Raw genomic sequence first — 27,323 nt, 5'->3', positions numbered from 1 at the left:
CAGAGCTAGGAGAGAGAATATTGGACTTGTATTTGTCAGGTGGCTGGAAAAAACACTCCAAATGAATGCTTTTGTTGCTCCGTATCTGCTGGATGTGTAAACAGGCAACTGTTTGCTAATGGCTTCATCAAAGGGTGATAATATGTCAGTGTTATGATCACAGCTTGTTGCTTGTTTGCACTGCCGCTAAACGGCCAAAAAAAATCAGCAATTGCGGCGTTTAGGAAAAGTCTCGAGTTATTTTCGAAGAGAAAAAACAACGACTTTGGCGTAACATCATGAGGAGTATGAGTAATACCTGGTGGCAATCGGGGCCCCCCCCCCCTACCTAGTGTGCTATGCTGAGGTCTAACACAGGCTCAAAACCCAGATTTCATGGATGCAAGCCAAGGCTGTTAGCTAGGCTGTAGCCTACACACATCACCAAGGCTAACGTTAACAATAAGGCCAGTCACACAACAACTACACCCTGCAACAGAATGCACACAGCACACTCACCTCTCTCTCTCTCTCTCGTTCCCTCTCTAACCCAACACACAGACGTACGGCCTTATTCTTCATCCTGGCATCCAAGAACAAGAGACACGATGTTCTGCTTTGATCCAGGTTCTCACCAACGCTACTCCATCAAATTTGTCCAAAGGGAAGACGGGCTCTTTTTGTGCAAACCTTTGTCTGAAATCCTTTCTTGCGCTCACTACTAACATTTGTGAATAAATGTATTAAATTGTAATAATGAATACTGCTGGACATAGTAGCCTATTCATTTAAAATACATTTGAAGTGACAATTGCAAATGAGAAATATTGTTCAGGGGGTCAAGTTGTAACGGCTTATCAGCATTCTACCAATCAGCAGCTCCTCCACATAATCCAAACTGAACAATGCAGTCATTTACTGACTCAGGCCCCTCACCAGCATTTGTTGTGTGACATCCTTCATTTTCTCAGCTGGAGACACAACCTTGCTAAAATGGCTGTGGATGCAAAGAACCTGTTTCAACAACTGTTTGTCTTCAGGAATAGCAACCGGTGGTTTCCCCATATTTACCGCAACGCTGTGTATGTGTGTGTCACAGGAAGACATCCCTGGAGGCTCAATGAGCAATGACTGCATCAAAAGTGAGTGTATTTCTAGTCTCAGCATGACATTCACTTCAGTGGTAGATGATGATCCATCCGGCTATCCTGCTCTTATTTCAACATGTATTATTTCAGTGACTAAAAAGCATACAATTTCATTATTAAGCTCAAACATCACTGTCCTTCGCAACCCCTGGACGATCTCGGCAAGTCACGAAGAGTTTTAATTTGTCAGTCTGTAAGTATTTCTCTCTGAACCCTAAACATACTTAACAGATCTTCGAAAGTAGCACCAACGCTGCCATTCAACAATAAAGGAGAAGATCACATTGCCTTAATTTATTGTCTGATTAAAATTCAGCCTTTGCCGTCACCTTAGCAACTGCTTGAAAAAAAGGTGGGTGGCGTGGGTGCTGAGAGAGGCAGGCATGTGAGCCTGTTAGTGTTCATCTCGGTGTAGTATGTGTGTGTGTGTGTGTGTCGTTGCAAAGTTTCATCCCCTCACACGAGTCCTTGTGCACGTGCGAGCGCAATAACGTAACATTCTTCACAGGCACACGGCCTTCAGCTGTGCTCTCGCTGAAGATGCAAACTCGATTTGTTAAGCGTCCCCCCGGCTTAAAAGCGTGTTTCTGTTGGTACTCTGACTCAGTTATGTTTCCCACTAACCCTGGAGATCAAACAATGTCCTTCCAACGGTTGCTTCATTGACGACACTACTGGATATGCACGACTCCCTCCCCTCACTGAGGTAAACCTATTTCCCAGACTTCCCCAAATCATGAACCGTGATAACACGGCAGCGTGGACGCCACATCTGAATGAAGATGACAATCCTTGGGAATGATGCATAATTCATCGCCTTCAGGAAAAGGGCCAGCAGCAGACTTATACAAAACGTATTCTCCCTAACAGCCTGGGAATTGAGATGTAAGATTCAACAGATTGCACCACCTGTTCCCCCTCACCTTCCCCATTTCTCTCCCTCCATTCTGCATCTCTCTCCACACCTCCTCCTCTTCTCTCGCTCTCGCTCTCGCTCTGTCTCTGCTCTCGCTTTCTCCGATTCAGCACCTAGACGAGGACATTGAGTTGCTGCCAGTATCCCTCGTGGGGGGGCTTGCCATGTATCTGCAGTCTGGCTGCGATGGAGGTTTCCGCTCTCCCGCCGCACTCCCTCCCCTCCTCTCCTTTCTTCCTACCCCATCACTCTTTCTCACGCTCTCCTCTCACACTCTTGCGATATGATTGTTCTCTTCTCACCTCAAGTAAGCGCAGATGTAGACAGCCTGATGAGGGCTTCCTCACGAGCAGAGATGGAGTGGAGGGAGAGGAGCAAATGAGGGGGCAGGAAAGATGAGAGAGAGAGAGAGAGCGAGAGAGAGCGAGAGAGAGGGGACGAAATAAACAAAAACAGAGGGGGAAATGGAGAGCGTGCCTCCTGAATATGTATGATTTGGTTCTGGTCGCGATGCTCTACTTGGCAGCTCCATGGCCAGTTTCATGGGTCCCCTCCACTAACATGCTGTCATTTCCTTTAGGTGCCTGACGAAGAGATGATCAACATAGACGCTATCAGGTGAGCTTCAGGCTCTCCATCTCTTTCTCTTTCTCTCTCTGCACATATCTTTCAGCGCTACACCATCACGCCCCCGCGTTCCCCCTGTTGTCTTCCTTTAAGCTCCTTCCCTCCCACTCTTCTTCTCTGTCTTTCCACTCTCGCACAGTCTCTCTCTCTCCCTCACTCCCTCTGCCCCCCCCCCTCCCTGGCTCAGCTGCTGCTGCTGCTGCTGCTGCTGCTGTTGGACTGGTGTGGTGGTGGCGGCAGTGGTGGTGGGCTGGTGTGCATGTGGTGGGGTTTCTCTGAAGGGAGAGCTGGGTAAACCAATCCAGATAGCATAGAGAGAGGGGAGGGGGGGTTTTCTCCGTTTCCCCGGCGAGGCTCAGGCGGCAGGATTTTTATCTCTCGGTCTCCAGGATGAAGCTCTGCGTGAGCGGAAGGTACTGCTTCACTGTTCGCATCTTTGATTTGGATTACAATGCTGGCTTGGTTGTGTCTGTGTGAGTGTGTTTGAATGTGTGTGTGTGTGTGTGTATGTGTGTGTGTATACGTGCTCATCTGTATGTGATGTGGCTGCACTCACACTGTCAGTTCGTGCTCTCTGTGTATTGATGCAGTGCTGTTTGGCATTATCTGCTTTTCTGATAGTTTGTCAAAGATAACGGGGTGTTGTTTTTTTGCAGAACAAGGCTGGTGGTTGTATGCAGAGAATCTCTTGGCTTGAAAATTCACTGCACCGTATGTGGCGTTACTGTAAAAGCTTTTTTCTCTCAGGAATCAATCAAGAGTGTTGTTTAAAATGAGTCTTGAATGTGTAATGGTTGTAGAAATGTCCATCCTTGACTGTTGTACATTTGCTTCTGCATGATTTCAGTCAGTCACCTGTCGGAATGCACCTATAGCCACTGATTAATTACTCTGCATGGCAGCGCGGCTTTACCACCATGAACAACTGAGCAATTGTAGCTCTGATCAATGTTTTTTTTATGTTTTGAAGACAGTCTCAAATGTTCACCAAGGCCGAGGTAATAACTGAACTAATGCCTTCACATGCCGGCATAAACAGATTTTAATTAGCTCATTACAAAATTACAAGTGCTCACCCAATTTTCTGATTAAAGTTGCATTACAGGGGGAATTAAGGCAGCAAAGCAAACATGACGACGTGCCGGAAAGGATCTGCTTCTTTTTGCTTTGTCTCCCTCCTCTCCGTCTCTCTCCTTTTCACCTCACCGTCCTACAGTAGACGCGTTGTAATTGATACTATTACAAATGAACCATTATTAATCCGGCACAGATGGAAATAGATCCCGAGCTTTCCCTTTTGTGTTCGATTACCGATGGTGTTATTACTATTTCAGGCAGATTACAGTTTAAAAGCCGTTTACCCAGCCGATGAGGGGGTAATTAATCTGACAGGGTGTTTCTCCAATATCAGGCATCAGTTGTCCTCACCATTGTGTCACAGCTTTAATTGAATTTAAGCAGCTCTGCTGCGATAAGAGTCCTGTGTCTTTTCTCCTCGCGCTCTGCTGATTAGGAAACAAGGTCACCTGCGGCCTCTGAAGACGCTGTGATGAGTTTTAACAGGTTGCTCGATCTACTTGAGAGTCTGACACTACATCTACATCCCACCCAAACCTACCTCCACCTCCACCTCCACCCATTCATCTCATCTCCAAGACACCTTCCTCTCTAAGTGATGAAATGTCCTGAAATGTCCTATCCCTCTCTTGCTCTCTCTCTCTCTCTCTCTCTCTCTCTCTCTCTCTCTCTCTCTCCTTCTTAATTTCTGTCCCTCCTGTGGTGGAAGATGTACATTTTACATGGAGATACAGCACAGCAGGGAGCTCCAGAGCAGAGCCGAGGAGACCCTGGTTGGATGAACAGATTTTAAGCTGTTAAGAGTTTTTAAAAATGTTGTCAGTATATTCAAGCAAATGTCACAAAACAATCTTCTGCTGAAGTGTTTTATTTTAGAAATGAGATAGACACTACTTGGGGGAAAAGAAAAATGACAGCTCCTCTCCCTGACTGACAGCCCACAATTGAATGCAGCTTACGGAAAGAGTGATGATGAAATTACATCCTTCAGTGGCAAGAGAACAAAAGTTTGACATGGTATTAGGGATTTAAGAACCCGAATGAAAAGATTCAGGTAACGTAGCTGTACATTGAGAATGATAAAGTCAGTTTATCATTTAAACGACTCATTATACGGAGAGGAAGAGCAAAAAGTGTTTGTAGAGTATATCAGCAACATCTACGACTAAGCGCAGTGTCAAATGGCTTTGCCAGTAAATGTTTATAAAAGTGCAAATTGTTGAATATCACCAGTCATTGAGATCAGATTTGGATGGGGCGAAACAAGCATTCACTGAATTTGACAACCTCACGTCAAGATCAATTAAGCAGCTATTCTGGAGCTTTAGATCATGTCACATTCATTTCAGTTGATTTGAGATTTGGCGACGGAAGCCAAAGCACAGGATTCACATCATTTTTCATTGAACCATTCAGTGACCTTCTGCCTTGTATGGAAGCATCTGCATTTGTTGTCTCCCCATGCACTTATTCAAGTTTTTCCATTCTCATAAATTGTTTGGAATTTTTTGACATGTTGCCTATCCTTGCTGAGAGTAAGTTTAGACCATCAATACCGGCCAGGAGACGGTTAGCTTAGCATAACGATTGGAAATGTAGAAAATGCTGGCTGTGTCTGCGAAGAAAGAAATCTAGCCTCACCCTCATAATGTACACGTTATATCCGCTTTGTTTAATCCATGTGAAAAACTAAATGTAAAAACAACACGTTGCGCTGACTCCCTTGACTTTTGTTGTCCAGACAATGAGCTGAGACCCGAGGAAGTCCCCGGGAAATAAAACGGTAAAAAATCAAACAAACGATATCCATGTTAATTAGTGAGCTTTAGACATGCTGGCAGGCACATTTGTTACCTTTAAACTGAGCCAGGCTCGCTGCTACCTACCGTTTTCAGTCATTATGCTAAGCTATCTGGCTTAAGCTATCTGGCTGCCAGTTGAAGTCTTGACTGCTGATGCTTAACTCCGTAAACCAATTGTTGATTAATATCAATACCAGAAAGCTTAAACACTTTAGCAACTATATCATCCCATGATGAATTCGGCATCCATTGATTCACTTTTATTACAGATGAAGTGATGACACAGAGGAGCCATAGCAGACATTTGTGTAAAAGTGGTGTGGGAGAGAGGCTGGTCTGAAGAGAGGTGAGTTTTCATCTGCTTAAGTGGACATTGCTGGTCTAACAGACTAATGCTCTCCTCGATCCTCTGTGGTCTGAACCGTCCGCCTCTCTCTCCCACTCTGTGTCTATGGTCTCTCTCTCCTTCTGTGGCGGAGCACTGACAGCTCATCTGGGGTTATTAAGTGTCTCTTATCATCTTGACCCTATTATTCTTCCTCCCCTTTGCCCTCTTCAGCACCAGCGGTCAGATCGTACAGGTCCGATTTATTCCTCGTGACGGTGAAGCAGTCGGCCATGTTAAATGGCTTCACTGCATATAGCAGCTGCCCTATAGCTTTGCCAAGTCTTGGACTTGAATTGAACATTTACATCGTAATCTACAGTATGTGTTAAGTCCACTCCTTCCCGAATTCAGAGAACGTGACACTCAGTTAATGAGCAATTGTTGCAGCAGCAGACAATGATGCGAAATGCACTCAGCTAAAAAAATGCACGAATGTAATAGTGGCACAAGTGAAGAGTCAAAAAGTCATGCTGTGTATTTTGTGTTGTTGCTTATGAATTCCAGATAGCAAAATCAGTCTATCACATTATATCGTGTTTGTTTAATCCAGACAAACACTACGAACAAAAAATGTTCGTTCATGTCACTTGATTGAAGGAATAGTTTGTCATTGACAGAATTATGCTTTCCTGCAGAGAGAGCGATGAAAAGCTGCTCGTGTCTGCAAATATAAAGCGTTCACACATCGTTTCCTTTTCTGTTGCTTGTTTTTGCCTGTAATGATCCCAAACTCGAGGTCACAGATTTCATGTCTTTCTTTATATGCCACTTAATTATTGCCGTCGTGCTGGAAAGCTGTTAGCACTTTATTGCTTTCTCTATTCTCCCAGTATAGTCTCCCTTTTTGTTGTTGTAACAGCTCCATTCATGCATCCCCGAGTTGAAGCTTTTTAGGCCGCCTTTTAAGAGTTATGGATGGACGTGTAAGTACATCTGAGCCGCCCGCTATACAGTTGTGATGTATAAGAGGCAAATGCTCATGTACGCACACACACACACACACACACACACACACACACACATTCAGACTGACATACATGGCAACACAGAACACAGAGCGGTACACTGCAGGCTAGCAGATTCGCAGAGGTGGTTCCTTTGTTGTGTCTAATCACTACCTGTCCATTCGAGCGCCACTCGTAAACAATATGTTGTGATCGTGGGCGGTGTGTCTTGTAAGTGTGCGTGCGTGTGCACATGTGTGTGTTTGTGTCTGTTCTATTTTTAATGAGCTGAAGCCTTTTGAAAAGCTGCTTGTGCTTCTTCGTCCCATCTCCTCTTTGTTGGGGCTGAAAAAGATGGCAAACGCTGGCCTTATTTGTGTGTATGCCGCATTACATCTTAGTAACGTCTTTCATTACAGAAATGACTGTTCAACCACAAATTTGGAAGCCAAAGAAATGAATGAAACGGAGTGGATAGAATTGTGATTTCTTTACCATTTACATGATGGAAAAAATTGAAATGCTGAAGCAATTCAGACTCAGTGGTTTGGAACACACAATAATCACGAGGAAACTTGAGTCTCAAAGTGAGTGTGTGGAACGGAAGAAGACCAGGTCTCAGTGGCTTCGCTAGGACAGCTCTCAGTAGGATTTACTGGCACTGTAACATGATTTTCTTGTATCGAGGCAGACGCTGTTTTTTGTAGAACAGCATGTGCTTGTGTGTGTTAGTGCCCTTATAGCTTGGGGGTTTTCTTGCCTCTACTCTACTCCAACTTGTGTTTATTTTGACTTAAATTTCTTTTTTTAACTATTCCTTCAAAACAAACTCATTCCTGTGTACTAAAACTGACACATTTGCGTTTTCGGACCAAACCTTCATACCTCCAAAGGCTTTTTTTCTGATTGCATTTGCCACATAAGCCGACCGGCTCGCACACACATACATGCCACAATCATATAAGAGAATCAAAACAGCCATCACAATAAGTCTTTGTCTCAGTGGGTTAGCGTTCGTGCTACTGGGTTAGCTCGCCGAGCAGCAGCTCTCACTCGTTCTTTGGCTCATTGGGTGTGCTCTCATGAACGAGTTCACTAGGACTTCACTGTTAGTTTCCTTCCATTTTTTACCAGCAGTTGTTTGTGCTTTGCTTTGTCTGTTGTTTCCACGGCTAACAGGTTTTTGAAAATGGTGGTTGCTGGTGCTGCTTTGATAAATGATCGTTCCTAAATAATGGGGGCTCTTAGAACTATGTTCCTAAAACTATTCCGAAACTATAACGGAAAAGTTATTCCGTCCCGAAAACACCTAATTTACGATCTTATTCCTTTTTGGTACCTGTTGCAAAACCCATTTCGATTTTTTTAATGCAGAGCCATTTTCAGTCTAAACTACTACTTGCTCTGGTGTTGGACTCAATGGGTTCTCTGTGTTGACTTTTTGGGGGTTTCAGAAGAGCTACAGAGCTGTGTATATTTTTGTATTTGCATTTGGAGCTCAGCTGGCCTCCATCACCTCTTCCGCTCATCCTAAAATCCCCTCGGGATGGTGGTTGTGATTACACACTCCCCTTTGCCGGGTGCCATCAGCGGCACATGAAATCTGTTCAGCAGGTCATTATCCCCTGCTGCTGCTAATGATGTTGGTAGTTGGTGTGTAACTACTTAGTTTTCTGCTCCCGAGTTAATCAATGCTGGACAGAGAAACAGCAGAGACATAAACCCACACATTCCCAAAGAGCAGAACATATACTCTTAGTGCCCTAAGTTGAGAGTTGATTTTCTTTATTTTATTAGGTGGTTGAGTCATACTGTACATGTTGTTATTCTGAAGGGAGACGGGGCAGAAAGAGCGTCTTCTTTGCCTTCTTCCTCTGCTGCTACTGGATGAGTCAGCCGCACGGGTTCCCCCCACTCTAATGCTGAGGTCTGGGCCTCTTATCAGGGCTTTTCCTGAGATTCTATCTGCAAGGTGGATGCGATCAGCAAGGCAGGAAGGAAGAAACAGAACTGGCGGAGGAAAGGAGAGGAAGGAGAAAGACAAATTATGATTTCCAGCGGAGACTTCATACCCACTCTGTTTGCTTTTCCTCTCTAAATTAGTGATGGCTTCTCTCTCTTTCCTGTCTTTGACTAAATTGCGACTACGCTAGCTGCCCCCCCCCCCAAAAAAGGCTTCCTGCTTCTCCCTCTTCCCCATTCCTCAACTTTAATGTCCTCCTCCTCCTCCTCTACAGCCTCCCCTTCCTCTTCTTTTCAATGCTCTGAGTTCCTCTCAAATGTCAGCATGGCACGAGTGGGTGGCAGGCAGCGCCATCTGAACGAGCCCCATCTATGGTTTTGCTGCAGTGTGAGGATCGGGCTAAAGGAAGAAAAAGCCAGAGCGAGTGAATGAGCGAGGGAGGGAGAGTTGTTGCGTGCTGGTGGTTTGACAGCGGACACCTGACGTGGCCTGAGATATGTCGTCAACAGCTGTCATTTGTTTTGGCTTTCATGACAGCGAGTGTTGGTTTATTTCACTCCTTGAAATAGGGGATTGGATTTGGCTCAGCTGATGCCGCAGCACACAAACACACACCTACACGAAAACACATACAGATGCACAATTGGAGACGTATAGACGCATGCTTACTGCAGGTATATGCGCTTACATGAACACAAACCGACAGCCTCATGCATGCACAAAAACAAGCTCACACCCACCACATCTTACACACACACACACACACACACACACACACACACACACACACACACACACACACACACACACACCCATATCCAGAGCCGGTATGCTATGACTCAGAGGGGAGCAGCTGGAATGAAGGCTCCAGTGGCGGCGTTGAGCTTTCACCATCTGGAGGAGTACACGGCTCCCTGGCTGCCTCCTCAGCCAGCAGCATAAATCACCTACCAACAACTGGGTGTCAGTGGATCAACATGTTTCTCGACTGTATGTCATCAGGCTTTTGCTCATGCGTATGTACAGTATCCACGGATGCAACATCCCAAACGTGAGGCTTTCCTCGTCTGTACCCCCACTGCAGTCACGTGGACGGCACAGCGCTCGGATCAGAGCAGCTTTGATCGAGCTTTGACGCGCCGTCTCATCTAATAATCCGCACCTATTTGTCTGCAGGCTGACAGCCGCACCTGTGCTGTGGACGCCATGGAGACACACGGGATTGCGGGGACTGTAGAAATATTTGGAAAAGAAGCTTCGGTGCATAGGCCTTGTCAAACTCTTTTCATTCAAGACAGGGTGGATGTGTCAGTTCATGTCCCTTTTTGTTTGGATGTATAAGAGATGAAGTCTGCGAAAAGAGAAGAGAGGGGTGTTTGTTTTTACTGATATAAGTCTGCTTGTCACAAAGGCCTTTCATCAAGCACTAGTGATATGAAGCAGGGCTGTGTCCAGCAGTTTTGGTCATTTGCATGAGAGATTTCTGTCTCTGTGCTCTGGTTTAAAATAAGAAACATTTAAATGGATATGTGATGACAGGTATGGGGGTTGTTTCTGTTTGTTGCCAGAACATTGTTCAAATGTAATCAATAATGTTGACAGATTTTTTTTTTCCTGAACCGTTAACTTCTATCAAATCTGTGTAACAAATAGTATCATCCCAAAAAGTTGCTGCAGCAACTTACGGGACATAAGAATGGCCATCTTATACTTCCATCGTAATGCTCTCAGCCCTTCGACACTCGAAACTTTAAACATTTGAATTGGCGCTTAAACAAAAGACAATGTTGATTTCAGATGAACTAGAAAGACTTGACACATAGTGCTGCATCTCAAATTAATCTTCCCAGCTTTCAGATGATGTTCACCACTTTTATGGGGCGTATTTAGTTGAGCTGCTATCTCCCCTTGAAGAGGAGTAGAAGAGGTTAATACAAACCATCTCCCTCAAATGGGCCACATGGAGTTGAAAACATGGATATGAGGGAAAAAACTACAAATAAGTTGTAATATTTCATTTTAACCAACATGAATTGCGCAAACTGTGGCACACATACATCCTGCGTCTCCCTCTGCAGAGTTCTCCTCATTTGATTGTTGAACTTTGTTGCAAAACAGAAAGAAGCCGTTGCTCTTTATGTCTCAGGGACTGAGACCAAAGCTTGACATTTACCACTGATGTCTGAGATACTTTCATTTTCACAACATAGTGTGACACGTAAAAAAACACTAAAATCAGCCCAACAGCTACAACACCCTGCAGATTTTTACCTTTCAAGATTAAGAGCTGTTACTCTGAATTTAGTACAGTTTAAGGCTATTTGCGCATTCCTGTCAAGGACAAAACTGTGGGTAATTTTGCCATTAAACGACTATCACTGCAAAATATACATCAACTTTGTCCTTCAAACAGGATCCCTCGTTGATCTACTAATATTTGCAAATCTGTGTGTTTACTTTGTTTGGCAGGATCAACGCAGGTAGAGCACTCAGTAACTCTGCAGGCCACACTTAGCGGGTCTCCTTTGGGAAACTAACACATATGACGGCTCCCTGTGGTCAACCCCTATAAACACATGAGAGGGAAGGAACACAGACAAACCATGAAAAAGATATACATTGGCAAAACTGCCTTAAAAGTCCCCCGAAATGGCGGCAAACATCCGAAAAAGAGGTAAGAGAGTAACTCTCAGACGCCACCTTTCCATCAGTGCTCGTTTTTATCTGTTTGTCCGATCATCCGCCCACGAGGTGTCTTATCGTCGCCCGGTGATGCGAAAGCGGCCTCATCCCACCTCTCCAAGCCCAGGAGTCACCCTGCCTCGTCATCTCATCTCACCGGAATGAAAGCACTCATTATGTCTGACTCAGCTCCCGTTCACAGAGGAGGTCACCAATGGGGGATTTTTCATCCCCGGAGCTACTACACGTAAACTCATCCTCTATCAAACAACAAACACCTGTATTCCCCTGCTAATGCCTGCCAATCAAAGACAAGCAGGAGATGGGGGGCTGCACTGAAATGCCCTCCAGACAGTTGAGACACTCATTGAATCCCTTTGTAGGCAGGTATTGTTTTACTCACCGACCTCGTTGTAGATGCTGCAGCTTTCAGCGTAAACCGTGGCAACCACCTGAAAAATATACAACGTTCCAGATTGCGTGTGAAATTATCAATTCTAATTCACGTCTTTTATTCATCATGTAGCCTAGTATTTTATTTGTAGTGGTAAGAGGAGCTTTATTTGTACAAATATTTCGATATATTAACTTTAAAGGACAGAAAGTAAGAAAGAAAGAAACACAAGTTGGTTCCTCATGAAGCATCTTAGGGAGGAAGGGGGTGCCTTCAAAACCTGTGTCATTGATGCTGAAAGGCAAATGGTTTATAAGACAAAAAAATGTGACTAGAATTAAACAAGCCAAAATTACAACGAAATGGCTGAGATATTTAGTCTTATCAACTGTAGATCTTATCATGCATATCAATAAGATGGAAACTGGATGGTACCTCTACTTAGTGGCCTGAAAACATTGAAAAGAACCTGTCCCTGATATTTGCTCAATCTTCCTCAGCTCCCACCTCGTGTATCCATGATCTCGTTAAAAGAGAGACAAAGAGAGGAAGTGAAAAGAGCGCCCCACATCTCCAGCCACTCTCTGCTATCTGTTATCCGGCTGCAGATAGAGTCATTACCCTCCTCCCTCCATCTGTCCGTCAATACAGGGTCCATTAAGCCCAGCCGTGCACACTCATATCCATCACGGCAGCAGACGTTTCCTCTTTTCGCACTCACACTTGCCCTTTTATGAGATGAAGTCCAGGTAATGGGGGGGTTATCGCTGCTCTGTAAATCTGAGCCTTCACAGTCTATTTGTGTGATATATTCCAGTTCATTGGCTCATATTTCATCACAGATTACACCCTCTCTTTGTTTTTTCTCAGTGATGATTGGGTTTCTGTGATGATCTTTAATGCTGAGAAAAAGATCTGATGCCCAAAAGACATAAAAAAAAAATGCTCTGTGTCCTTTCTTACCCCTGCCTGGATTCTTAATTAGAGATCTGTGTTTTAGTCATGTTTTTCCTCACACAAAGCACTTTCTCACACAACTTGTCTGCTTTTATCACCCTCTCATGATGTTCTCATCACCGCTGCATGGCCGCTCAGGGGTGCATTAAAAAGATACATCGACCCTTATAAGTCCATTTAGATAAGCATATACCCAAGTTACAAGCTTGTTTCCTGCAACATATGCCCTGAGCACAATCATCTGCCGTGTGTGTGTGTGTGTGTGTGTGTCTGTGCAGCTCACTGCAGGAGCAGAAGGAGGACTTACGGAAGAGGCTTTCCTACACGACACACAAGCTGGAGCTGCTGCAGAGCGAGTTCGACTCCACGCGGCAGTACCTGGAGACGGAGCTGCGTCGAGCACAGGAGGAGCTGGACAAGTTTACTGACAAACTGCGCAGGTATAGGCGCGTACATACTGGACAACATGGTGGTAGAAGAAATGTGCAGATCCCCAACACATACAACATGCGCATGCACAAGGGCCTAAAAATGAGGAACTTTAATTTCGTGTTGATTTTGGCGATACCAGAGTCCCTTTAGAAAACCTCTCATTTCACTGCTGCAGGCTCTGACAATCTGCCCTTCTCAGTCCTGGTTCTGGTTTTAAGATTTGCGTTGTGAAAAGATTTTTTTATTCATAATTAGTAAAACTCATGAAATCGCAATAGTAAGAGGAATCTTAGTAGGCACAGAGGGAAACCATGGATAGACAGGGAACATGACAACAAAGATAGCCCAGTCACACATGTGAATACAAACAGGATCCAAAACAATCCTATCCAAAAATGCCCACAGTTAAAAGGTTACATTGATCCAGTGAGATGAGACATTAAAGCATACATCCTTTGTTTTTCACTAGTTATATACCATGAAGCGATGCAAACAAACAGTCAGATACAGTAGAATATTGTATTAACAAAGTACCTTTGACCCTATAGTCAAGTACTATTTACTGTTAGTTTATGCGTACAAGTAAGAGTAAGTATTGTTTCTTGGTTTTTGTGAATGAAACAAATGTCTTACCAGCATTTGGCACATGTCCAGGAGCCGTTTCTGAAAAATGTCAAAAGCAGATTGTAATCTTGACAATGCTTGAATTGTTGAATCTGTTTTTATTAATGTGCACTGTCCCGTTCAAATAAACCAATAAAAAAATAAAAAAATAATTGGAGCAGAGCCAAAATGCATTTAAGGCCATGTCTTCTGCTTGGAAATAGGCACAGCAAAAACAACAACAATAGCACTTGTAAAAAATCTAAATAATTATGGACCAAGAATTGCACCTTGCGGTACACCGTAAAAGCCTCCCACCCCAGGTTGAGATCCACTGGGCATAAGGAGTGAGTAATTCACCTCATTATCTTGCCTTAAACAGTATGCCCCTGCCTTCTGGGTCACATATAACAGAATAAAACATTCATTTAATCATCACATCAGCAGAGGGAGGTCAGTGAGTTTACTTCCAAGTAAACTGAAACCGTGGCATGCAATTTAGCTCTGACTTGTGTACTGCTGAGGATGCCGATTTGGAGTCTCCGGCTGATATGTACAAACTATTGTCTGCAAGTGAGCTATGTCGTTTATTGTGTCGTTTAGAATACAAAGCAGCTACTCGGCACTGCAGAGGATCAACCAGGATCTGGAGGAAAAGATCCAAAGGAATGTAAGTGTGTAAGCCTCCGTGTGTGTGTGTGTGTGTGTGTGTGTGTGTGATGCATCCAGTCACATGAATTCCCACGCTAATGCTAAAGTACCTGTAGAAGAAATAGAAGTCCCTCTGCAAGTCATGGGGTTCAGACATGGTGTAGTAGAACATTTGGAGCCACTTTGAATATGAATATGCCGTGCTGTTGGTACCGCTGGAGTTAATTATGGCCTATTACGATTGTCTGTCCTCCCAACGGCAGAGTGATAGCAAAGCCATTGTTCCTCAGTGCATCGCACCTGACTTCACTTGTCAGACGCTGCTTTTGCCGGTGGAAAGATACAATTAACGAGCCCGCCTGAGAACACCGTATGACAATCAGGCGTCTTTGCTGTTGGACAGCTGAAAACGCTCGGCGACGAGGTTTGTTACAGCACAAGATAATATTCATCGCTGCCCTTGGCGTGATTACAACGCTACAGCGGGTAGATACCACGTCAGTGAGGAGCTGAGGGTCACCCGGCTTTCTACGACAAGACAAATGGTCTTTTTTTTTTTTTTTTTTAAGGAAACGCCAACAGCTTTTTTCATTCTCTTGAAGCGTCCTCATCAGCTGCTATTCATTCATCGCACGTATTCCATTCTCAAGGGTGAGAGAGGTGCTGAGTAAGTCTCTCTGTAATTGTGAAACTTGTTTACTCCACAGGTGCCACAAACCCATCTGACCCCATGGCTCTGCACAACTAGAGGATGTAATTACAAGGCAGATAAACACAGTGATGTGCTTTGTGTGCGCTTGTATTCGCACAGCTACACGGTTCAAGAGAGAAAAGGCCTGAAGAGAGACAAAACCTTTGCAGACAAGGCCACTCTTTGTTATTGCAGCTCTCATGTCACACTTACCTCAAACACTGGTGGAGAATTAGCATGCAATGAATGAAGACTTCACACAAACCTGGACTCTGTCTTCGTCGGCCAGTTTACCGACGTCATGCTTTCTTGGTTACCCTAGTAACCCCGAAAATCAGCTACACAGTATATCTTGCTGCCGCTTATATACTCTCTCGTCATCAGTCTCAGCACCACGACGATGAGAAGCGAGCGCTGAGCAGAGAGATCATCGTCCTCAACAACCACCTGATGGAGGCAAAGCTCACCATCGAGAAGCTACAAGAAGACAACGTAAGAGCCTCGTGGTTTTTTCATCTTTAGTCGAATAAAATAAAGCATATTGATAGCGCCATCTTGTTTACCTGCCTTGAACAAAAAACGGCAAAACAAGATACTTTCACAACCTTTTTTTTTTGTCATGCTAAACGGCAAAACTGATCACACACGAGCATCGAGAGACGCTTTTGCTTCTATGAACCTTCATAATTCTGCATAAAAGCAAAGAGAATGTGATATTTGCAGCTATCGACAGTCAGACTTTCAGTTTTCGAGGCAAAGAAAGGTTCGGGGGTAGAATAATCAGTTGCTATGATGAAAATACTCGCCAACACTCGTGCATATTCATCCTTGAATGTTATTTCTCGTCTTCTGATTGTGTCTCCGTAGGACATGTACAGGAAGGACTGTAACCTGGCTGCTCAGCTTCTCCATTGCAACAAGTCTCTTTACAGGGCGCAGCTCTCCGAGGTGAGATCTACACTGACTGTTACGCGTCATTCAGGATTGTATCTTGTTTTTTTTGTCTTCTAAATATATGTTTTCACATGTTTCATCAATGTTATCAAGATCTTAGTCACGTCTAATCCCTAGAAGGTTCAGTCAATGAAACTCACAAGCAATTAGAGTTCAATTTCTGCCCTGAAATTTGCACAATTCAATTTGCACTGAATTTTTTAATAATACGGTAGCCAGGTAAAAGGAAAAGATTTTTCGAGAAACAGCTGTGATTTGTGAAGGAAGGAGGAGATGTGAGTGAGGGGTTTCTTGAGCAGCACTGAGACGAATTTTCAGCTCATGACATAAAGATGGACAAAAAAAAAAGTGCTGTCTTGACTATAGCGGAAGGTCATCTCGCCCTTTTGTGAGGCAGAGGAGATAAGAGACAAGACATGGTGGAGCGATGAGTGCTGCCTGTCACTGCAGGAAGGCCAGAGATCAGAGAAGTAAAGCTGGTCTTTGGCTAAAAAACCTTCAACTGAGGTTTGAAGCTAATTTAACACAGCTGAACATGATACTGGAGAATCTAGACACATAATCATTTACTTTAGAAACAGTACCGGTAATTATGCCGTGAAAGCCATGATTTATTTTGGTCATGGCTGAATGAAAAATCATAGTATTGTGATATTATGTTTACCATTCAAGTGTGAAAATGGTTTTGTTTATTTCTTTTCACTTAAACTGTTGAAGTTGTTAAAACGATATAACATGCAAATTGATCGAAATATTATCATACTAATAATTATCATTACATTTCCATTTCAATATATTGCAGAGACAAATCCAACAGTCACTTTACCTTTTTACCTCTTATACATTTGTCTATTTATTATATCAAACGATAAAAAATGTAGAAGTTGCAGATTTTTTTTTTTACAATGAGTACGATGAAATGAGTACATTTACTCAAGTACTGTACTTACATACAATTTTGAGGTACTTTGCTTCTATTTATGTGACTTTGTCCACTACATGTCTAAGGGAAACATATATTTTACTCTACTACATTTATTTGGCAAATTATTAATACGAAATATTATTAACATTTTAACTATGAATTATTATAGATTAAGCAACCCACCTTTACCAGCTGCAACATGACAGTGATGCTTAGACATGAATGCATCAATAATTCAAATACAATTATATAACATATATAACTCTGAAACGGTCCATTTTGCAGTAATGAGCACTTTTACTTTTTGTAACTTAAGTATATTTAGATGCTTTTGAAATGCATGACTTTTACTTGCAACAACGTATTTCTTCACTGTTCTACCTCTCCTTTCATTCTCATTAAAATGAACCCATATTACTGACAGGCTTTGATATGAAAAGCAACAGCAGCACAAATCGTGTGTTTGCACCGATCAGTGAAACAGGCGTCCTCTCAGGTCATTCTCCTCCTGTCACTCAACATGCAGCTAAGCCGGAGTGTAATTATACTGCACTGGGTTTAGTAATCATGTCATTTTATGACAATGATTAAGTCTGAAGCACAACTGAAACTACTCCAAGGCAATTTGTGCACACATGCGAGGGACAGTTAACTGTTCAAGGAGCTAAAACTGCAGCGCAGCCTCATCATGCTTATACCCCCGCTGCTGCTTGTGAAAAGATGCGTGTGGATATCGATGAGTGTTTTAACGCCGGGCCAGCTTGGTGCCACTTTCCGCTGCATCAGCCCCGTCCTTGTGCCTATGTGACAGGGGTGGCTTTTAAAGTTTCCAAGTTTCCATGCGGTTAAAGAATTCCTCCGCACGTTTTTTTGCCCATATGGCAAACTGCATTTGGTTGCGTATGGCTGATATGGCTGAGGTCAGAGGCGGTACATGCACGCTCTGTATGTCCACCTGTCTCCTGTGGGTGGGAGCTAATCGGAAGCATGTTGATGAATTGTGCTGCAGCAGTTTGAGGCGTGCAGTGGCTCTTCGGCGCCTACTGAAGTGCTCCAGCCGTTTGTTTTTTTTGCTGCAAAACAACCACAGCGAGGGTGTGAAACGATTAGGCTCGGATTTATGAAATGCCACATAGAAGCTAATTGTGATCCTGTTCAAAACAAGCCCAAGTGAAAAATGTGTGGTCGGGCTTTTAGTTTGGTTCAAGTTGTAGTAAAACTGTTTTGATACAAATGTCTTTTCGTGTTCGTCTTTCCTCTGTCTACAAAGTTAACATTAGCTCGCCTCGCATTGCTTATTAGGAACAACTGACTAGATTCCTGTTGCTGATGTGCTGCAGTTTGCTTCATGCTTGTTGCTATGGAGAGGCACATATAGTAGATGGAGGCTTTTTATTTTTTTCATTGAGAAATGCTCAGAATAGAACAACTTCTAGAGACTCAGTTCACCTTCGTTCTCACTTCTCTTTCTTACGGCTCTTGTCTCTTGAAAATGACAAGACAAAAAAAGACACAAACATATTTATTCCTGACAAATCAGGTAAATGCAGAGGTGTATGTGGTGGTGGCATACTCCCACCACTGTACTATGTGGCATACTGACACGCACACTGCACTGCACAGGGACGAGAAACTGCAATATGTTTAGTTAAGAAAGTAAACTGGAGTATGAGTTAGATATCTTACTACATGCAATGAGTATTCATGCAATAGAGCTCTGGCCCCTTTACAATGTGATATTTGGATTAATCCTAAAAGGTGGTCTTAGACCACATGGACTCTCGTCCACTGACCAAAGACAACCTTCTGCAAATTGCTGACATTGTCGGAAATTTAGGAACCATATTCTCACAATCTGACTGTTGCTACAACCAACATCTTCAAACCAACCAATCAGAATTCAACACAAAATGAAGGACAATACACATTTTTAAGCACCATTTTTAATACATTTTGGAAGAAAAAAACACTCCCAATGATGGGGGCGAAACTGAAAAACACTTTTTTTGCTCCAGCTTTTATTAATCAATGCAAGAAACAAACACAGAACAAAGGGAACAATAAAGAAACCAGGCACAAGACATAGACATACCGTTGAAATACGAGCAAGCCAAAAGTAAATAGGAATATCAGTATTCAAATATTTCGTTGTCTGTTCATCTTAGACATAAATTTGAGACTTTAAAAATAAATCTATCAACTAGAATGAAATAGAAAGAGGGATGTCTGTTGCACCACTCGCATATGTGAATTTGATATTTCCCCAGTAAAATAAGAAAATAAGATCCAGCAAGTGAGTAATGAAAAGGTTTGTGGGACTCCGGCAAAGACGAAAAGCTTGCAGCGATGCATTCTCACTATTTCCTATTTACATTGCAGTGCTTACAATTCGCCATGCATTCATAGCACAATCTGACACAGATTGGGAGCGAGCTTTCATTAGACCTGTCGCTCAGTGTGACATACAACAAACGTACACAATTGTCACACAGTCTGACGCACCTTTATATGTAACAGCCTGGTCGACCGTCTGATTATAGTAAATGTCCAAGGAGTCTTTTCAAGTCTTCAAAGTGTCCAAGAAACCATTTACACTGAAGAGAATTTCAAAGCCTGGAAATGTTGCTGTCTGCAAAACCCCCCACAAACAATCATCAGTAGAGAAAGTATGACAGTGCATCTCCATATGTTGGTACAGCAACACTTATGTCACATGTATTTTCCTTCCCTCCTCTTTTCTCTGACACTTGTAGCTGCCGGCTGATTTTCAGGAGCGACTGACCATGCACATGGAGGAGCCTCCTCTCTGCCACACTTACTCCGACTCCGTCCCGGCCTCTCTCATCGGCAAAGTGCTGGAGAAGCCAGACGAGGCCTGCAGCAGCTGCCAGGCCTCCCGCTCCCCCAGCCCCCAAACCCAGGACCATGCTTTTGTCTTGGAGAGCTTGGGACCAGGAGAGCGGCTGGGGCTCCGCGCAGCCTACAAATCTGACCTGTATAGCAGCGACACGGCGCTGTACTGCCCCGATGACCGGCACCGTGAGCGGAGGCCCAGCATGGATCTCCACGGTCAGAGGAAGCTTCTATACGGGCCCCAAATCTCTACCGACAGCAACCCAGAGGAGGGCTCTGTGGGCTTGAGGGTTGGCTTCTCCCAGGAGCACTTTGCTAAGTTCCCTGCCACACTGGGTGCAGGCTCCAGCTCCTACTCCAGTTTCAGTGGAGGGGGGTCCGAAGACAAAGGCAACGGTCCGCCCAGCAGTGCAGCTTCCTCCCCGCACCACCATTCCCTCTACATGGAGTGGAGAGATGCAGGGGACTATGAGAGAAAGAGTGACTCATCCTGGGAGAGGGACAGTCCAAGAGGCTTTGCCAACGCACATCCCTTCCAGCAGACGGAGCTGAGCCACCACCAGAACGGCAGCTCGCCTGTCTACAGCCGCACCATGTCCTCCTGTTTCAGCGAGCCGTATGAGCCGCTCCCTCCCTCTTCATCCCCGAGCGTCGCCTACGGAGACAGCCGTCGAGGCAGCACATTTGCCCCCGAGGAGGAGGAGCTGATTGGTCGATGGAGACAACTGAGCGTGGAGGACTTGAGTGCCCACACCTACCGCAGCCCGGGCCGGGCCTCCCCTTACAGCTTCTCAGAGCAGCACTTCTCCGTCCGGCCTTCCAAGATCCGACTCGGCCCGCTCTACAGCAGCTTCCAGGAGGGGGCTGACTGTTACCATCACGGAGGGGGTGTGGCGGACCCGGCGTGGGTAGCCACCAGCCCAAGCCCCGACTGCAGCCCAGGGCTGCGGCAGGCTCATAGCCCAGCCCACCTGTACCGAGCCGAGGACAGCCAGGGGTCGGAGCACAGCCTCTACCACTCAGGGAGCTCCAAAGACAGGGAGGGCAACGTGGCAGCTGGCGGCCAGAGCACGGATTATGTAGACCCCAGCCCCAACAGCTCTACCGAGTCTCTGAACCAGAGGTCCCTGGAGATGGCCGCAGAACTGCAGCACTACCAAGTGGAGATGCACAGCCTGCCTGCACAGGAGAGCCAGTCGCCACCACCGCCCCCACCCCCCCTTCCTCCGTACAACCAAACATTTGGCGCTTTGGGACTTTCCAGGAAGGACAGTCTGACCAAGGCCCAGCTCTATGGGACACTTCTGAACTGAAGACGCAAGGCCCCTGCTACGTCCGGCTCCACCTTCTGTTGAACATGTAACTATTGCTGAGTATTTAAAAAGCTTTGATCGTATTGCCAATGGATGGCAACAGTTTACACTACAATTGTCCTGAGCAAGTACTGTGAGTGACGTTAAAAGAGTTGGATGGTGAGAAGCTCAAGCAGCACGTACAATTTGTAAGAATGTGTATGTATTTAAATTACACATGTATAAATATATACTTATAACTAAAAATTGAGTGATATATTTTGTATGTAGCTGTTAGCAAGATATACATCCAAATCAATCCAACGAAATGCAAATCCTCTTGATAAACCTGGAACTTGTATATAGATTTAAAAACTGCCAATCCTAAATTCGAAAACTCAGAGAGGTAATTTAATTGATGCACATCGATTCAGTCCTTATTTTGAATGGACTGAATCAGTGCTGGCCTTGTGAGGCTTTAAGTGTTGATGTTGAACATATGAGGACAACAAAATCAATGAATCCCTTAAATGAGAAACATACGTTTAGTTTTTCTTCTGTTGATTGAATTTGACGGTATCGGTGGGTGTGTTGTGTTGTTATTGATGGAACATTTTGAGATCTGTCTTTGCGGTCAGTATTATTTTATCTTTGCTCTTATATATCCCCTGGAGAGGTTTTCCTGGCCCCCCATTCTACCTCAGATTCGGATGCCCACACCCCATCAAGCCACTGTAAACCTGTTTCTTTGACGACGATGCATGTTTATATATATTTTGGTTGTTTTGTTCGCCTAATAAAGCACAAGTTATACATATGCGCTCCCACGCCTTCCTTTTAATGTTGAAATGTTGCTTTGGGGGGGATTTGCACATATACATGTGATCGGTTGTTGTTTCAAGATAGTTACATGGCTGCTGATCCAAGTTGAGTGATTGAACCAAGAGGGAGACCCTTTGTTATTCAAACTCACATTGCTGCAGCCATGTGGTGCCTGCCTGCTGAGTCACTACCCAGCCCTGCTCTATCACTGTTGTGAATGTAAAATTAGGTTTGTAGAGGCGGATTGTTGTCAAGATCAGCAAGCTAAAAACAGAAAGAGGTTTATTTGTTTACTACATTACTACAAGGAAATGTTTGTTATGGTGTGAGTTATTGTCATATCAAACGCATTAAATAACACGTAATACTCAACATACAGAAGCAATTGCTCTTCTGCTGCATGGTACAAGTGTCATGATGGCACTAAATATACAGAGTGTGGACAAAATAAATAGAATACCTCACAATATATATCTAAAAATGATCCCTTCAGTTTGTGAAGTTTCAGACAGTATTGCTGAAACTGTGCTGTGATTGGTTTGCTGATTAAAGGAATACTTGACCCACAAAATAACTGTATGTCCATTAATCACCCCGTGTTACCTTGAATTCTCGCATGTCTCCAAGGTGAATGGAGAATGAAAAAACATGCAGTACAATCCTCCCGAAAGTCTCATCTATCCAGTCGTATACTCACTACTTCCCAAACATGCACCTTCGCCAGAACCTTACTGTTGAAAACACTTCTGCATCAACAGCCTCACGCTTGCACGGGCACTCTACTCGTCCGTGTGAGTCCGGACGAGTCCCAAGTGTTTAAAATAGTGAGGTTTTTGCGAAGATGCATGTGTTTCTTTGTTCACCGTGGATTCATGCGAGAAAAGCAGAATTTAGACGGGTGTGTAATTGACATACAAACGGTTATTTTGTGGGTGAAGTATTCCTTTAAACTCTTTTTAGATCGATACATTGCAATGAGGTGTCGAGCCAAAACAGTTAGTCATACATCTATTAGTGCGGACTGTTGGTTAATTAAACAAAGCAACACATCACCTCCCCTCGGAAGGATGATTAATCAATGAACAAAGAATTAAAGCAACTATTTTTCAAGAAAAAATGACAACATTTCTTAAGTTCCAGCTTCTCTGATGTAATAATTAGCTGCTCTTCTGTATCCTCTGTAATAGTAAACGGCATATATTTGGGTTTTGAAATATTTGTCAGACAGAACAAGACATTTTAAGACTTCCCATTAGTCTTTCGGTAATTGTGATTGTGGTTTTTCTGTTATCTATCAGACCAAATGACAACAATAATTGGCCGATTATTATTGTTGGGAGACATGAGGAAAATAATAGCTAATAGCAGGCGTAAATTTTGTCCAACCTCTAAATCCAGCATTCTCAGCAAACAGTTGTTTTATTATCCTGTATGCGACAGTGATTTCAGCAATCGTCTTGTATTCATACTTATGCATCTGAATATCACACTGTATGTCTTGCTGTACCTCTTTCCTGAGGTGAAAGAGGACTTACATGTGAGATTGAATCCTTCCACAGGAGGGAGTCATGGTGCAGCGGCGTCTCACTGATTTACATTGTCAACCCCCCCACCTCCTCTTTGTTTTTACACTGCATAATGCATAAAGCATGCACAAATGTAGCATTCAAGTACAATAACTGAAGTAGGAATGGATCTGCTCTTCTGAGGATTTGCACAGCATGACACATAATGTGACCTCACAATGGAGGTGACAACTCAGCTCGGACTTTGATGGATACCACGAGGAGATGAGCTTGATCTCGATGCGTGTGTGAATCTTGGTCACTGCTGCCATAAAGAAAGATCAAGGTTTTGTATTCATAAAACAGGACTGACCAGGTTTGCTGGACACAGCGAATGATTTCGTTTTAGTTCTTATTTCCACATCTGTTTGCACTGAAATGTTTCTGAATTTCCTTCACTGTGTGAAAGTAGTTTTGACAGTAAAATACTGTTCAGCATGTGTCCTCTTAGCATGTTCCCCGAGTGTCTTTCCAGGAAGCCAAACAGTCACAACTTCATGTGGATGCTCTTGTCGTCTTAACTAGCTGGGTTACATGTTTCTACAGAAAGCTGATTTCTTGAATGTCAAGTAATTAAACAAGAAACCCTTTTTCCATAAACAGGTTACAGGAAGATTTCCCCAGCTAAATAAATGTCTGCAGGAGAACACGGACTTCTTGTGCATGTATACAGGTACCGAGGTGTTTTTATTGGCTTTGTACATATATTCATGTTCATGATGAAGACTTTTTAAAGGGTTAGATATTGTGGTGCAGGTCAATAAAAAGCAGAAATCATTTCACACAGCGATGCATCTCTGATTGAACCATCTTTATTTACATTTTTTTTTTTATTCAAAGCTTTCTACATTTTGTGCTCAACACACTGCAACGCACACTTTTGCTCACAAATTCACACACTTCATTGGCACAATATGTCATTCAATTAATGATTTTATCCCCATGGTGGCAATCAGTCTTTTCAAAAGCCATCTCCTGCAGAGCAGTGTCTGTGGGGTTGCTTTTTATTAATTTTTTTTATAGAATACATACCATCCACATTACAGTACTCTGCTCAGTTAGGGAGTCCAACCATCCTGCTGCTTAAGTCCCACAGTTTCTTGGCTGCCTGCTCATCTGTAGCTTTGGCCATCAGCTCCTCCTCCTTACAGTTCGCGAAACACTTCCCCGACACTCCCTCCACCTCAGGGGAGCAGGCCAGATAGAGAGGAGTCTGGGCCCCCTCCAATGGACTCTTAAAAAAGACCTGCGAGGCGAGGTAGAACAGCGGCTTCGCCAGGAGAGGGATTTGAACATGCCTGCCCAGTCTGGTCCTCACGATGCCTGGGGTGAGAGCGTTGACCGTGACCCCCGTGCCCTCCAGCTCGCGAGCCAGTTCGAGCGTGAACAGCAAGTTGGCCAACTTGCTCTGACTGTAGCAGAAGGCCTTATCGTATTGGCTTTCGCTATTCAGGTCATCGAAGTTGATGTGGCCGCTCTTGTAAAGCTTCGAGGAAACCACGACGATGCGGCTGGGAGCCGAGGTCTTCAAGAGGTCCAGCAGGAGGCGGGTGAGGAGGAAGTGACCCAGGTGATTCACACCCAGCTGCATTTCAAAACCATCTTCTGTCTTTGTGTAGGGACACTGGTAGACTCCTGCGTTGTTGATGAGCACGTCAATCCTGGATTCCTCCTTAAGGGTCAGAGAAATTGAAATCATTTAAAACTGCTAAATTCAAACTTGATGACATCAACGACTAAAACACCTTTGCATATAAATGAAAGGAAATGTAAATATTTCTTCATTAATAAAGAATATGCTATAACAGTAACATAGAGCTGGATATAACTGGTTTGATAATTGATAAATAGTTTCAGTAATGTTTAATCAAATATTCGATGGTTCTAGGTTTTCAAATGTCACAACTTCCTGTTTTTCTTTGTTTTACAATATAGTAAATTGATTGGTTGGACAAAACAAGACATTTGAAGATGTTACATTGGGCTTTAGAGAATTGTGACGGACACTTTTTTGTGTGTTTTATTCACAAAAATTATCAATCGCTGGTTGCAGCCCTTATTTTTGTAATCTGACTTGTACTGAATGAAGAATCAAAAGGATGTTTGGCTCAGCTTAAGTGACTGTTGTCAGACTCTCATTATAGGTGATCACACTGACATCTATAATATTTATTAATTGTTTCTATTTCAACATAATTTTCACTCATTTATTGGCTTTGTATGTGTTGTTTGAGCCTCTGTGTTGCACGTCCTGTTAGTACTTGACAATGTAGTATAAGAGTGTCCTGAATGATGTTTCTACTTATCGTAATACTCCCTCTTCTTGCATTGTTTCTGCATGCTTTGTAAAGGGTAAATATTGCATAACTTTGTCAATTTAATGTTATATTCCGTTTTTAAGGTGACTTTGTAACAACTGCCCTGGGACTACAGATGACAAATAGCCTCTTGGTTAACTCTGGCGCATTTACAGGAATGTTTTATTAATGTGCACTGTCCCTTATCAAATAAATAAACAGTGGTAAGGATCAATACTGAAGTTCAGCACCATGGACAGTCCCCGTTGCAGCTAAAGTGCATGTAACGCTCTCCTTAGTATAGGACATGACAATGGCTGGAATGAACTAGACAGTCGGTCATTTAAAAAGCTAAACTGATTGGTATCTAGCAGCTAAACAAACTGTCAACTCAGCTGGAAAAAAAGCTAACTTATCCATCTATTCTAGTAGCCTATCATCTCATTTTACCTCTTGGATTTCCTCACAAAATTTCCGGACTGATGTAAGAGAAGCGAGGTCCAGGTGTTTGATGACCACCTCCCCCTGCTCTGGTCCCGCTTGTTTCTTGATGTCCTCCGCCGCCTCCTCGGCGCTCTGCTGGTCCCGACAGGCCATGATGACCCGGGCATGGAGCTTCAGCAGCTCCCCGGCCAGGGCCTTCCCGATCCCGCAGTTAGCCCCGGTCACGATGACCGTCTTTCCTCGCATCGTGTCGGCTGGATACCGGAGGAGCTGTGCAGCTTTCTGTCGTGGGAACAAACGGCGCAGGAAGAGCAGTATGCCACCACCGACAACAGCGGCTACTATCACCGCAGTGGACATGAACGCTGGGGCCGGGGGACAGGTCAGCGGGGAGTGTGACACAATCTCTCGGTGGCACGGTGTATCATGTGTTCAAAAGTTATAAAATCACCCCGGAAATGCTCCACACGCAAATATGTCAAGTTAACGAGCAGTGTTTCACTATATATTGTAGGTATTGTATTGTAAAAAAAATCGTTTACACAACCAACATTATGTTAAACAAGTGGGCTGAAATCAAACGGATCGACTAAAATTCTAACGGTAGCAAACCAGCAATGTAGCTAATGCTAGCATGCTAAATAAGCTACCAATGATAGCTACCGAAGCTAGGTGTTTCAGTTTATCAAGCAACCCTGTTAACTGGTGACTTTCAGACGAATGCGTCTGTTGGCATAGTTACGACTGCTGTTGAAAATAGGAAGAGAATATGTAGTTGTCCTCGTGAATGCCGTAATATATATATATATATATATAATATATATATATATAACTTTATTATTTCAAAGAAAGGGCAACTTTCTCCTTACTGTTTCAACACACACAAACAACAAGTGACGAATGAGAAAGTTCTGACA

General features: G+C 43.7%; 2 protein-coding genes across 2 annotated transcripts; one reads left to right on the top strand and one right to left on the bottom strand.

Annotated features, from left to right (window-relative positions):
* Positions 1-11,420: 11,420 nt before the first annotated feature.
* LOC306793221 (brain-enriched guanylate kinase-associated protein) lies at positions 11,421-21,299 on the top strand (the record flags this gene model as incomplete). Its single annotated transcript, XM_079290733.1, has 6 exons — positions 11,421-11,518; positions 13,156-13,317; positions 14,516-14,582; positions 15,639-15,746; positions 16,122-16,202; positions 19,887-21,299. 6 exons carry the CDS (start codon positions 11,421-11,423, stop codon positions 21,297-21,299), a joined length of 1,929 nt encoding a protein of 642 aa, XP_079146859.1.
* Positions 21,300-24,509: 3,210 nt separating this feature from the next.
* rdh14b (retinol dehydrogenase 14b) lies at positions 24,510-26,788 on the bottom strand. Its single transcript, XM_079291005.1, has 2 exons — positions 26,413-26,788; positions 24,510-25,337 (listed from the first exon to the last, which is right to left on the bottom strand). The coding sequence occupies exons 1-2, from the start codon at positions 26,764-26,766 to the stop codon at positions 24,720-24,722; spliced, it is 972 nt and encodes a 323-aa protein (XP_079147131.1). The 5' UTR covers positions 26,767-26,788; the 3' UTR covers positions 24,510-24,719.
* Between the last annotated feature and the right edge of the window lie 535 nt (positions 26,789-27,323).

This window comes from Melanostigma gelatinosum, assembly GCF_949748355.1.
Source record: "Melanostigma gelatinosum genome assembly, chromosome: 19".
NCBI classification, from domain to species: domain Eukaryota; kingdom Metazoa; phylum Chordata; class Actinopteri; order Perciformes; family Zoarcidae; genus Melanostigma; species Melanostigma gelatinosum.
Note: the sequence above shows the minus strand (reverse complement) of the source record. Positions and strands in the feature narration are given on the sequence as shown.

Excerpts from the sequence above, each read along its gene's own strand:
- rdh14b (XM_079291005.1), bottom strand. The coding sequence starts at position 26,766 with ATGTCCACTGCGGTGATAGTAGCCGCTGTTGTCGGTGGTGGCATACTG. Across the intron at positions 25,338-26,412 it reads TTTGTGAGGAAATCCAAGAG|GAGGAATCCAGGATTGACGT; the intron begins GTAAAATGAGAT and ends CTGACCCTTAAG.